Source organism: Aethina tumida, chromosome 4 (assembly GCF_024364675.1).
Source record: "Aethina tumida isolate Nest 87 chromosome 4, icAetTumi1.1, whole genome shotgun sequence".
Lineage (NCBI taxonomy): Eukaryota > Metazoa > Arthropoda > Insecta > Coleoptera > Nitidulidae > Aethina > Aethina tumida.
In genome coordinates, this window is record NC_065438.1 from 27295909 (window position 1) to 27311265 (window position 15357).

At 26.0% G+C, this 15357-nt stretch overlaps 1 protein-coding gene across 1 annotated transcript; it reads right to left on the bottom strand.

Annotated features, from left to right (window-relative positions):
• Positions 1-4237: 4237 nt before the first annotated feature.
• LOC109596406 (protein FAM98B-like) lies at positions 4238-5303 on the bottom strand. The gene is made up of 6 exons (XM_020011949.1): positions 5298-5303; positions 5158-5206; positions 4627-4911; positions 4542-4568; positions 4428-4432; positions 4238-4348 (listed from the first exon to the last, which is right to left on the bottom strand). Exons 1-6 carry the CDS (start codon positions 5301-5303, stop codon positions 4238-4240), a joined length of 483 nt encoding a protein of 160 aa, XP_019867508.1.
• Positions 5304-15357: the final 10054 nt, after the last annotated feature.

Here is a 15357-nt window from a genome sequence, read left to right on the forward strand (position 1 = left end):
CGCCTCCACCTCCTCCGACGGGTACAAGAATCTTCACAATTTTGAAGCCACCGCCTCCGCCGCCGCCGCCTCCGTGTCCGCCGAATCCACCACCACCTCCGTGGCCTCCAAAGCCACCACCACCGCCATATCCACCGCCTCCGTGGCCTCCGAAACCGCCACCGCCGCCTCCTCCGTGACCTCCGAAACCACCGCCGCCGCCTCCATGGCCGCCGCCACCTCCAAATCCACCGCCACCTCCGTAGAGGATTCCAGCTGAAAATTTAACAGAGACATTTCGATTAAAGTTGATGAAAGAATATTTTTTTAGAAGAAACATGTCATTATTTACCTTTAGTAAAGCTTAGGGCAGATAATGCCAAAATACAGACAAACACCTGAAAATAAAACAGCGTTTGTTAATGATCACTTTAATTAATTGCACTTTTAACTGTCAACAAAAAACATAAATGCAATAGAACAAACAATTTGTTATATTACCTTCATGTTTGCACAGGAGTCTGTACTGAATCAATACCCCAAAGCGACGGTCTATAAATATTAAATTTTATCCCCAGTCATGTACATTCTAATTTTCGTTGCATTAAAGAAGGAAATGGATTCATTGAGAATATAAAAAATTATGTAACTGTAAATTGAATCAATTTTGCTTAAAACTTATTTGTGCAAATGTAATTGTCCGAGGTTCTATTATTAAAGTGATTGTACAATTTTTCGCCAGAGTGACATTGATTGCAGAAGAATACGCCAACACTTGCGGAATCTTCATGTAAAAACTGCAGTTTTCAAGGATCACAGTATATAAATTATTTTTCATTTCATTTTTCAATTAGTGTGTGTAATTAAATACATAAAAGCACGCAGTAAATTCACAGGATAAATTGTGGTGATAATCAATAAAAATCCTTCGAATTCCATTTATTCCATAACCTATAGAACTAAAACACTCATGAAACTTATTTTGATACTTCTCACTTTATTAAAATAAAAAAACATGATTATTTTTATCTAATAAATTAATAAGATTGTCTGTCAGAATTGTCTTAATCTATAAATTGAGTTCATATATATGACGAAATATTTTTACATTTAGTTATTTCTTAATTAAATTTTATTTTTTGACTTATTTTAATACTTTTCACTTTGTTAAAATATAAAACATAATTAATTTGATCTATATTTTAATAAGAATCACTATTAGAATTGTCAAATCTGTAAATTAACTTCATATATTTAAATAATAAAACACGTAAACTCATGTAGGAAGTTCACAGGATTGTTTGCAATAATAATCGCAGTCTATGTGTTAATTAATGAAAATGTTTTCAATTTTTGATTTAATGGAAATTAATTAACGAAAATATATTCTTAGACTTTTTTCATGTTCTTTTTATATATACCAGCAACAATTTCAATGTATAAATTATATATGTAAATCATCAATAATGTTGATATTTTATCTTCGGAAAAATGCCTATAAGTTGTATTTTTTTTTTTTTTAATATATATCTATTTCTTAGAGAGGTTTCATTCAATCGTGAATTTTAAAAATAATTATTTAGTCAACCAACAAATAATAGGTTTATTATTCCTAATTAGTTTTATTTTTATATAATTTTACATTAAAATATATTTTTTGTTGAGATTGAAGTAATTATATTTATATTATGTAAATTGTAACAAAGAAATGTGCAATTAGACTGATTATTATTATATTAATTTTTCCCATATACCACGAATAGATTATCCTATTAGTTGCAGTGAAAGGATCGTCCGAGTCCACGTAAAATATTCGAATGTTCAATACTTAAATATAATCACTTCAAATATTGCCCAACTACCGGCATTACTCAAGCAAAACATCGTTTATAATTATCAAGGAATTAATCTGAGATACTACTTTAGGGAGCTGCATTTTTTAAGTTATTTTTAAGTAATAATTTACTATATTATGCTATTACTAAATTAAGTTAATCTTCTCTGAATAAAGAAAATTTTGTAATTATCAATAATTACCCCTAATTGATGATGAATTTATAATACATTTAATAATTATATAACGACTAAATGAGACAAATATTTTATTTGACAACCCGAAATTAATTTTCAAATAAAGATTCTGTTATGTTAATGATATTTATAAAAGTTTTAAAGTAAACAACACTCTTATCCTTATTAAAAAGATTATTTATATATACATATATATTTTTGAACATTAATTATTCGGTGCAGCAAATTGAATACATTTTTCATTATCATTAAAGTATGTAATTTTTATTTCTCATATTGAATATGATCATAATTTCTACTTTCCATATAAATTCAAGTATTGTGAAAATCATTTATTTAATCCAATTCATTGCTATGATAAAAAGATATGCAAAACAATTTGGAAAATTATGCAATAGGGACTAGTACTCTTGCTAAATATTTTGATGAAATAAAGAACATAAAAATGAATAAAACAAATATTTTTTAATTTTGATTTTTGTTAATTAATGATAATGATCACATTATAGATGCGGGAAAAAGTTATAAAATAGAGGTTCTAAAAGTTTAACATCAAAAAGAATTCCAATAAACAACATCGTCATATTTCAAAATACATATTGAATTAAATTTGTAACATATAATATGTAATATTTAACATTGATTTTTTAATAAATTTTATTAGAAGATATATGTATCAACTCAATTTTTTTGCTCATATGAGCAATATTGTTGGTTAAGGAACAAAAATTCTATAATTTTTAGTTCTCGAGTCTAAAAATTTGTTTAAAAAAATTCGTTGACGTCGATGGTAGAAAAAATAATAAAATAAGGACATTAAAAGTTTAAAACAAAAACAGTAAACTACATTCAGAAACAAAAGATTCTTGTTAATATATTATATATTATTTAATTTCCTATTAAAATGTACACACCTATATTTTTAGAACTGAATATTAATTATACAGTGCAACAAATTGAAAACGTTTTCCATTATTATTAAAGTATGTAATTATTATTTCTTACATTGGATATGATCATAATTAATAATTAAAATTTCCATATAAATTCAAGTATTATAAAAATCGTTTATTTAATCCAATACATTATTATTTATTAGGCAATTTGTATTGCATAATTGGTAAAATTACAATTAATACAATTTATTCTTATATTATATTATATATAATATATATGTATAATAATGTACCCTATTTTAAGTTGTTTAAAACGCAAAATTAATTGAATGTTATTATAAAAAGTTATAAAATTTGTCTATTTATTGATGTGATTAGTTGGCTAATAAGTGTATTCCCAACTGTATCTGCATTGCAAATTTAGTTGATAAATTTGTTTCAATGAAAGCCGTTTGCATATTCTATTATTACTATTAAATCAATAACTTGAGATAATTTTGTATTAAATATATAATATTATAAAATATGTTTTCGCTTTCTGAAAATTAGATATATTATTTTATTTATATATGCATTTATATATTTATTAAGTCATTTGATGAATTGTCTTCGTGAGGCAATCAAATAAATTAAATGTAAAATGTAGATATTCTAATGAAAATGTATATATCGTGAAGATACTCGTTTCAATTGGTATTTCAATTATTTAAATGTTAATGTAAAACAATTTAATATATTTAGAATTAACCCACACTCACACACACACACACACACATATATGTTTTTTATTCCACTATAAATGCATAACGTTTAATATTACTTTTGGATACCCCGTATAACTTATTAATTAATCTTGATTACTACTAATTTATTCAATGATTTCCTGCGTAGAACTATTAAAGTAATCCAAAGGTAATTTCTTCATAAATAATACAGTTTAAGATTAATAAACTTCAATTTACTGCTTTGTACAATATGTTTAAAATCATTTATTACCGCCATAATTAAATTTCACCTCAGGCTGTAATAAATTTGAACTCGCTCTTTTTCCTGATCCAAATCTACATGAATGATTTTTATGTGACCTTGGTCAAGATTCCTTTTATGCTGTGAAGAATCTTCTTTAAAACGTATTGGTAATTTAGTTGTTTTCAAATTCATTTATCTGATTTACGATTATTACATAAATTTTAAAAGAAGGAAGTTTAAATTTAATCTTTTTAAATGTGAATTAATTTCATAATAAATTATTGTTGTTATCATATACTATAATTTTATTCAGAATATTTTACAAAATGTACAATTTTTTATTTACAAAATATTTTTGGTTTCTAAACTATATCACGTTTAATAGCTGTATTGTTCCACAATTTTTGCTTGATGGTTTGAGATTGGTTACCATCCGCCACCGCTTGAGCTCCATCCACCTCCACCTCCTCCGCCTTAAACAAAAAATAATTAGATATATGTTGACAATTATTAAAGATGTGCTTTATGAATATCGGATTTCTGATTTCATACCACACCTTTCATACAAATGCATCTTGTTATGAATAACTATAAACTACTACAAATTATGGCAATCTACATTCTACGATTCATTATTCTGTGTATCATCCAACTATAAGTGCATACCTCCACTACTCCAACCACCGCCCCCGCCTAAAACAATCATAATATCTTATTAGTCGTTTAGTCATTTATCATCAATTTAACTTACCTCCGCCGGACTTCCATGGACCACCACCGCCTCCGCCTCCTCCGCCTCCGGATTTCCAGGGGTTTCCACCACCTCCGCCGCCTCCGCCGCCACTCGGTACGATAATTTTAATTATTTTGAATCCACCACCACCTCCTCCTCCTCCGCCACCTCCTGACTTCCACGGTCCTCCGCCACCTCCACCTCCTCCAGATTTCCAGGGGCCACCGCCGCCTCCTCCTCCTCCGGATTTCCAAGGACCTCCGCCGCCGCCTCCGCCTCCACCTCCTCCAGACCAACCGCCAGCTGTAATGTTGCAGAATTATGTTCGGACAAGGGAAGACATACAAATGTAAATTATAATCAAAAAGAGTTAAAAAACATAAATATCAATGTTGCGAACACCAAAAATCAATTAAGCTATAAATTATAATTAAAATGGTTGTATCATACATAAAAAGTATCAGGATGTAAAAAAGTAGCCACATTAATTAATTGTCGGATACTCTTTGACATTACCCGTTGCAATTAATAATTTACGAAACATATTACCTTGTACGTAACTAAATACGGCGGCCAGGGCCAAAACGCAAACGAACACCTGAAAACAGAACAATAAATTTTACCACTTTACTTCTTCAGTATTGTCACTGAACTATTTTAATCATCTTCCAACATCTTCCATGCATTACCTTCATGATTGTACACGGGTTGGTACTGATCAGGAACCCCAACGCCTGTCGTATATATCTGTGGAAAATTAACCCCCACATCCAGCACCAGCCCCCAGATGCACCTGCATCGAGGAAGTGCACGTTCGTGGAGATGCACCGGAATTACGTAACGACGGTGGTCTAATTTGATTTTACAATTCAAAAGTAATTTTGTGCAATATGCGATTGTTCCGAGCCACATTTTGTTTTTTCTGGTAAAGATTCCGTGACAATCGTATTGCAAGTGATACTTTGGTAGAACGGGTATTGCTGGAAAAAAAGTGTCGTGTCAACACTTCGTCGGCATGATTTAATTGCAAAACTGGACTTAATGGGTGAGTTTCGCGGCGGTTTGTCAGTTTTATGATCGGCGAATAAGGTTGATGGTTTGTTTAATGTTTTACGATGTAAATACCGCAAAGGAAAATCAATTTAACAATAAGGTAGTAATTGAGATGGATTTAGTAATAAATAGAGAATAGGTGTATCTGCTACTGTATATTTGTTAAAGTGGTATTATGGTGGTTTTGGAAAACTTTGTTTTGGTAAATACATATACAGTACCTAATAATTGTCCAAATTTCATATAAACTTTACTGAAATTTGTTGAAAAACTGCATTATATCGTATTAAAAAATGCATGGTAACTAGCTGGTATTTCTTGGTTAAAATGAGATAAATTTCAATTATCACAGAAATATTTTAGTCTTGGCAGATATTTTAATTTGACGTGAAATTAAACTAATTTATACACACATTCATTTACACATATTAACTGATACTGTATTGAATAAGTTTTTAATCCTTTTTTACTAATGAAATAACAGTATGAAAGAAAAAGCATCGAAATACTAATGTATTACATTTTTGGCAAAGACCTTAAATAAAATGGATATATCAATATTTTATGTTTGGGGGAAATTGAATAACTTAATATATTCTATATATCTCAATTATTTAATGATGTTTTATGTTATAAAACATTTTTTTCAATGAAATTTTCTTGTTTTCCATACAGTAAGCTAAACATTTTATGGATCAAAACAATTTATCAAAAATTTTTATAAATAAATTTAAAATTAATTCTATAAATACATAATTTTTTCCATATAATTATCAACATTTAATGACTTTTTAATTCATTTATGGCAATGAAAAATTAATATGAAACAAAAGAGATCGAAATACTAATGTATTATATTCTTATCTTTGATGAAATGTGTTAACATTCTCAGAAACTCAGAAACTTTTTCTTTAAAATGGATGAATTAGAATGAAACTAAACAAATTTGTATAAACATTTATTTATTTAGTGTATCTCAATTATTTGATAGGAATCATGTATTACAACTCATTTTACACACAAACATTTTTTTCATTGAAATATTATTTTCTGAAAGAAATAATTTTGTTTATAATTGTTATTCAATGTAGTAAACTACATTTTTATACGACGTTTTATTGTTTTATATTTAATTTACTCTTATATCAACAATATTCCAAAATTTAAACATCATTTAATACTCATTACCGTTTTTGTTATAATAACATATTCCAAATCTCTTCTAATTTTAAAATAGACTTGAGATTATAAAAGATAAATATTTTTTATTTCATTTAATATTCATAAAAAATGATATTTTTAAATTTTTATTTGTTGTAGTCCAGAACCAAGATTTGTAATATAAACAAAGTATATATTGTCGTGATTCTCAATGTTAACAATAATACAAAACAGTTTTTAATATTAATTTTATATATTGTTTTAGTTTTTTCAAAATGGACTTAAGTTTAAGAATCTTTATCTTTTGTTTTCAAAATGGACTTAAGTTTAAGAAAAATAATTATTTTCTTGTTTGCTGTACTATTTTAAGTAACTTAAAAATAAGAACATAAGGTGTAAACTATTAACTAATTTGTAATTGAACATATAAACAAATTCTATTGTATGGAATGATTAAATTATTATTTGTTTTAGCCTAGAGCAAAACATAAACAAAAGTTATTTTTGTGGATCAACAGTAATAGAAAATTTTAATTTGTTTGCTTTTAATATTCATTTTCTATATTTCAACATAATCTTGGAGACAAGTAGAATAATGATTTTTTGTTTTTTATTTTTCGTAACTTAAAAATACAGGATATAAATGCATTACTAAACCATTCAGTATGACATTACTAAATTCTTAATTGTCTTTAACCAAGACTCGTAATATAAACAAAAGTTGTTTTGTTGTAGTCCTGTCAATGTATCTAATGTTTTAAAAAAGGTAAAATGTATAATATTTTTAGCCTTCAAAAGATTTATACATTTAACATGTCGAAATATCTTATAAATTATTGTTCTTTTGCAGTCCAATTATTAAATTTTAAAAGTTAGAGGTCGTATTTATTATGTCCCAGTAATAAATAAAAGATTCAGTGTAATATATAATATATATTTAAACATATATCAAATATACGCTTTGTATTCATGTTAGGATTTCTTTCTTCATGTTTTAATATATTTAGAATTTTATTAAAAATGTTGTAACATGCTAATTTCATTAAGATTATTTCGCAAAAATTGAGAATAATTTTTTAAAAATTCACCTTGATTTTTTCTTAAATAGTGTTTTTAAAATACGATATGATTTATTAAATAAAACCTATAAATTCCCTAAGTGTTATCCTAATAGCTTTCGGATTTTAACTAAGTTCTATTAACATTAACCAAGGTAAAATTTCAAACAAAATTATCTAGTTAATAATAAATCATAAAGAAAAATAATTTATGTACAAATTAATTAATCAGAATGTTTATAAATTCAAAATTATGAAATAAATATTTTTGTTATGTAAATTTGAGGCATATTTAGAATCTTTTGTTTATGAAAAAAGTATTGCACATACACATATATAAGTTTTGTAAATGTAAAAAGTGAAATTTATTACTACTTCAACATAGCACCTCCATCATAAAGGCTTATTGAAAATAATCCTCATTAATTATGTAAATTTTTAATGGAATTTACTATTTCCATCTAGAATCTAAATAATTTATTCAGAATTTATTGCACACATAAAAATTTTTCGTAAATGTGAAAAAAGTGAAACTATTTATTACTACTTCTATACTACGTTAGTACATAATTGATATTTATTAGAAATAATTATGTCTTAATAATCTAAATTATAAGAAGAAATTTGAACAATAAAAATAATTTGAATTATTGCAAAATTACATGTTACCATATATGAGGATATAGTGAAGCATATAATTATTTTCATTTCATAAGACTCAGTTTCCAACAATAAGTACTTATTTTAAATGTAGGAAATAAATAATTTAATTTCTGTTTAATTTAAATTATAATAGAAATTAATGTGATAATAAAAAATAATTAGTCTTAATTATTAAGCTCTTAATGTGTGCAATATAATATATTAAATAAGTGCATCTTTTATGCGAGATTAATAATGACTGAATTGTTCATTTTATTATTTATTATTCTTTTTATTTCAATTTGAATTTATTTTTATATTTTTCATAAGTAAATTCCATAATCAGAGAAAATTAATTCGGATGTACTAAATGAGGGAATAAACAGTAAAATATTTCTTATATATTACTTATACTAAAAAGTTGCCAACTAAATATAATAGAAATAGAACTAGCAGTTGTTAACTCTAAAAATTAAACTATCAGAAAAATTTGAAAAATGTAACTAAAAGTAATGGAAGCTAAATTGAATGGCGAATAAATAATTAATTATTCTCCATAATTTTTTAATATAATAGTTTTTCTACTTTTGTCCTATTTATTATTTATATAAAATCAAAAATAAAAAAGTTGCGGGTTTGGTATATTAGTGTATTGGACACTTCGAAGTTCTTGTAAAAATGAACTTTTATATAATATTTGTATACTAAAAATTAACTTTTATTTATTGCCTACTTGGCCAGAAAAAATGAAATCATTTGAAGAAGTGACTTTATCATGAATTTGATAGTTAACATTTTGAAGGAAGTTAAATAAACGGGTCAACTTTTCATTAATTTTTATTATGAAATTTATTTTTCTTTTAACATAAATATGTCATATGCGATTCTTAACATAGTCATACTATATTTATTTTTATATCATCATACAAGCCTTTTAAACTATAATTTTTGTGTGCCAACACTGAATTATATAGTTTTTGTTCATACTAAAAATTAAACATCATCTATTGGTTAGAAAAAAAAATAGTTCTTACGAAAAATGTGACTTTTTCACGTATTTGCTATTTTCGTAATATTTTGGAGGAATCAACTTAAAATATTTTAATAAATTAATATTCATATAAAATCGAGAATAAAATAAATTACAAGGTTTGCTATTCTTAAGAGATGTAGTATATCTCTCTTATTTATATTACATCATACAAGTCTTTTTGCCTATATTTTTTTGTGTACCAATATTCCTTCATTTGGAATAAATTACATCAGCTAATAACTGATATGAAATGATGTACATATTTTTAATGGTACTTTGCCTTTGAAGAAACATTTTAAGCCTTTCGTAAATATGAATTATCGAATATGAATAAAAAGTAAGTTATTTGTCTTTTCTATTTTATCTAATTTTCAAATATAAAGAATTAAAGAAAACAAATCAAAATCAATATTTTCTTTAGTTGAGATCTTTTTGGAACATTTTAAGTTTATGGTGTATACATGTATGAATCCAAAAACCGCAGTTTTTCGTATTTTTTTCTTAATTTTTGCTATAATTGAATCTAAATGAGATAAAACCATTTTTTAATGTCCATTACTATTTAATTTTTTTATTGCCGTTAAACTAGGTCCGAAAATTAGATAAATTCAATTTAAATAGCAAAAATGTTACTAATTCAGAACTAATCGAAGCAATAGACAGCATTTTCAACGTCCTGTCACTACAATGCCGAAACCATCTTACTAAAAAATTAAAGAATTACGAATTGACCTGAAATTAACTCAAAACTACGCGGATGTCAATATATCTTTAAAAATACATTTCCTACATCCTTTTCTCCTAATTGTTGAATTAATAGTGAGAAACTTTTTAACCAAAATTTAATTCTATGGAAATCAAATATCAGAATTATTGGGAAGAGGGATGACAGATATTTATTTCTGGACAATCAAACGAGATTAATGAACTTGATAAGTTGTCATTTAGTTGTTAATCAGATGTCAAAGAGACACAAACCAAATGAGACCTCTGAAGATGCTAGCCACTCGTGCTAGCGAAACGTCTGGAAATGACTCCAACAAAAATCGATCTAAAACAAATATAGATATCGTGTGGATAACATTAACATATTTTATACCATAATATTTTAAATTGAAATTGAAAATAATTAAATAGTAAGAAACGAATATGCAATTATTTGATTTAATTTCTATCGTAACACAAGTCATCGAAAATCAGTATAATATTACACTTTTTCGGTTAAATGACCTCTATACCAACAAGTTGTGAAAGAGTTTATATTGTTCATTCTCTGTGATGGTTCTTAATGTTGAAAGTTAGAAAGTATAGAATAAATACGAAAAAATAATTGTGTGCTTACAAAAAATATTTCAAATTGAACTTCTATAATTATTATTCCATAAATATTATTTCTTTACGGATATTTTAAAAACGAGAGCTTACTTTAAAAAACTATTAACATATTTGAATTCTAATGACAATTTTATCCTACATAATTTGTATTTTCCAAATTACCTAGGAAATTTCTCAGATTCTGTATACTACGTTATGTGTTTTTATTACTAATATATCCTGCCCAGATTCACTTGCTTAGCATTAGTATTTACCAATGGATCCTACTATAGCTATTTATAAATTATAAACAAAACTTATATCGTGGTATAGCCTACCTATTAACAATGAATGCAATGATATTAATAAAATTCAGTAATTTCTGTTATTATTAAAAATTAAACACGTTTATTTCACTTCTCTTGATAATTCAGGAATGAAAAGGGAACTCGGGTACACTTATCGAAAGCCACAAATAATCCTTCAAAGAGCCGCAGTTTGGGCACCTCTGCTATATAGACAGACAGATAGAAAAACGAACTTAAAAAGTAAAGATTAAAATCTTATTCATTATATATTTGATTTCTTACACAGATGCTAATTTTTAGGTGTTTCAAAATTGTTATATTTCATCATGGAAAAGTTAATTCGTTAAAATTAAGATTAATTTATCAAGTTGAATTGCCTTCTTATGCTTAACCGAATTAAATTGTTTACATTTTAGGCAATATTATTTAGTTAATTATATCATGATTAATTATTTTTTTGTTGCAGTAGCTAAGTGGAAAATTTTGTTCAACATCTTCAACACTTTTAAATATGGTGTGTATTGTGTAAATAACATTGACCTTTTGAAGTGTGTAATGTGTGTAATAAAATAAATGAACACATTAATTTTTGTGTTTTAATTTACCCTCTTTGGTTATCCTTATACAAAAAAAAAAAAAATTAATGTGTATATATTATTTATTAATAAAGTAACATTAGTTTTAGTGGAAAAGAATAAATAAATTCACTGAGTGTAGTATAAACAAGGAAACGTATAATTTCTTTGAAATTCTTTGAATCCATCCGAATAAAATATCTTCAAAACTGCAATTCATCCAAATAAATGATTACAAATAAAATAATTATATAAAAAATCTTGATCAAAAATAATATACATATATATTGTAAAATCTTCAATTAATGCATCATCTAGTGATTGTAATTAAATTTACATTTTAAAATATTCACATTACTAGCGATAAATAATACTAATGCCATAATAATTTATTGAACTTTTTAGAAAAAAATAATTTAGTTTTAAATAAAAATTTGTTAATTATTTGGAATTAATTTAAAAATTTCGTGATGTCTGCGAATCCTTGGAAATTTAGGTAAGAAGGATCTTCAATAATGAGCTAAAGTTCTGAATCCTTCAGTTTGGAATAAAATAAATATTAATTTATAAAGCCATAAAATGTAGGTGTCAATTATTTCAATTTTGATAATTTTTAATTAATGTATGTGTTACGGTATGTGTGATGTAAATTCGGTAATTATGTATAATTGGCAGTTATTACAGTCTTATTATAACCATCACTAAGATCCATAAATATAGCTAATGAATTCTTGATATTTATCAAGTTAACTGGTCTCTTGGTTATTGTTTAATAAAAATATATATTTTGACCAAAAAAAGATATTAATGAAACTGAGAAATTTTATCTGTTAGGAGGAACAATTTTGACGACGGTTTGGTTCTAACGATATCATTTCAAAAATGTGATAAAAGGCGGTTGGTTTGTTGATTATTGTTTAATCCAAATAGAATTTTAAGTTCCCAAGAATAAATTTTAAATATCCTCTAGTAAAGCTGGCGACGCAATATAATTAAGAGGACCAGTCCACCAGTGGAGACGAAGATCATTATCTACGAAACTTATTAATGGGTTTATTGGAAGTTCAAATTGAAAAATTTTTATCAGTTGGGTACAAAACCGAAAGAATGTCACACTTGTACACCAAATATTAATTAATTTACAATTTGTGAAAACATTTATTTTGATTGGCAAGGTCCAGATATATCACTGAGAATGTGTCAGAAAGTCATATTTTTCTCTCGTAATTATGATGTGATAAAAGGCGGTTAGTTTGTGTTGGAGAAGGAATATTATTACGAGTGCCAGACGTTTACAGAATAAGGAATCTACAGTATTTACTAGCGTTCTAAGTTGAAGATGAAACATTTTTGTTATTTTATTCTATCAGTTAAGTACAAAACTAGGAAAATTTTGACAATTTTATATCGCAATACAGTTCACACATTGTGAAAACAATTTATTTTGTTTGACAATGGTTCAGATTTAACAATATCACCTAGAGAATATTAAAAAATCAGTTTTTCTGGAGTTTAAGGTTATGGGGGATGCATTTGCAAGGGACAATACAAGTACAGTAATAAATGTAAATATAAAAAGTCTGACAAATATTCTAATTCTAAATTTTAACACATTCTGCATTATGAATTTTTATGAATTCAACATCTAATTTGATAATTATTCATCACATTTACCAAACATAGTGATGATTATGTTTATATAATAACAGACAATTATACATAATTACATGTACCGTAACATATAAATTATTTATTTATTTTACCATATTATTCATTCACCATTTAAACTATAAGGAAGAAATGAAATTATCGCAATTACCGTTGTTATAAAAAAGTTTAAACTTTTTTTAAATCAGTATAGACATAGAATCATTAAAAATTAAATTGTTAAATCCGATACATCCTAGTATCATATTTAAAAATTGAATGCAAACATGAGCGAGAAACAAGGCCAAACATACTTGATTTATTAATTTCATATTCAATACCGAAACTCCAAATTAATTTAACAGCATCCTTCTTTAAGCCAAGGTTAATTTTTAATTGTGCATACGGAGATGTAAAATGTATTATTATGTAAATTACAATTTGTTTATATGTTTTAATTTAGTGGTAACTGATAATTTATAGAATTTTTAAGAAATCTTGTTCTCACAATAGAATCAATATATTAACTAATTAACTGAATATGAGTAAAATATGAACAATAACAACTTATTCCGTCTTTAAAAATTTAGTTTTGTTGAGGAGTATCAATTAATTTGACTAAACTGATGTACATAATTTATAATATGTCAAAATTTATCTTTATATAATAAATTTTGTATGCACCATATGTTAAAATATATTATATCATACTGAATAAATTGAAAATTTAAATATATAAAAAAATTCTAGAAAGTGTCTAAAATATAATATATTACGCCCTATATATAAAGTACATAATTCGACACAAAAAATAATCTGACAATATGTTTTTATTACATATGTAGAAAATAGACTGTCAAAATATATTGTCATCGCATAATTCCAAGTATCTTTTCAATCAAGCAATACCCTGGTGTAAAATCATCACAAAACTTTTTTGACACGATATAATTGGTATATAATTATCAAGTTACCACCTTATTTATTATCCATAATGGTTCACTAGCGCTTATAAATGGACTGTACTATATTGACAAAACCTTGAAACTGAGCTTCACATATGTAGAGAGTAACCTAAATCGAATTCGCTTTATTTTTTGTAATAGAACTGGCCAGGAAACATTTTTTAAAGTTATGTGTACAACACGTTCTTGTGTTCGATGAAACAAGCAGTGGTGCCTAAAAGTCAATGTTTTCGTATGTTCTTTTTATTCTTATAATAAGTGAGTGCATTTCTATCTAAACCACCAGGGACTTTGTAGAAACCTTCAGTTATATGTTTCAAAACACCTTCTGGTGTTCCGATAAGAACTGATTTCACTATTCCGGATAACATTTTTTTATCGATATAAAACTTTTTTTTATATCGTATTAAGATATTACCTATTTTAATTTTCACCAACAATTTATAAAATTTTTACGGATACTTATTCTAAGAATAGAAAAAATATAACAATTAATTCAATGTGTGTGCAAAATGAACAATAGCTTATTCTGTCTTCAGAAATTTAGTTAATAATTCACAAAACATATTCCTTGAATGTCCAATAGCAGTCCTCATATTGGGTATTAAATAATCATAAGCCTTCGGGTATTTTACACACTTCGACTTAAACATAAAGAAACAGTGAATTCAAACATTTTCCGGATATTCCGATGCTTGTCTCGAATCTATAAGTCATTTTTAATAAATTTGTTGAGTATATTGTTTAAATTGTTTAAGGATACGTACTTGGAAGAAGATCATCCCAAGAACTTCTTGCCAATGGGTGTTTTAGTAAAATTTTTGCAATAAATATTAACCAGTGCTTTTTAAAGACCTTCTCCATATATGATACAGAATTTGTTGGTGTTGAACAATTGGTAACAATCCAGTTACAATTTTCTAAATGTTTCAACCTTCTGGAATAACGTCTTCATTGTCATTGGCATAGTTCCAAGTATTTTTTCACTTTGGA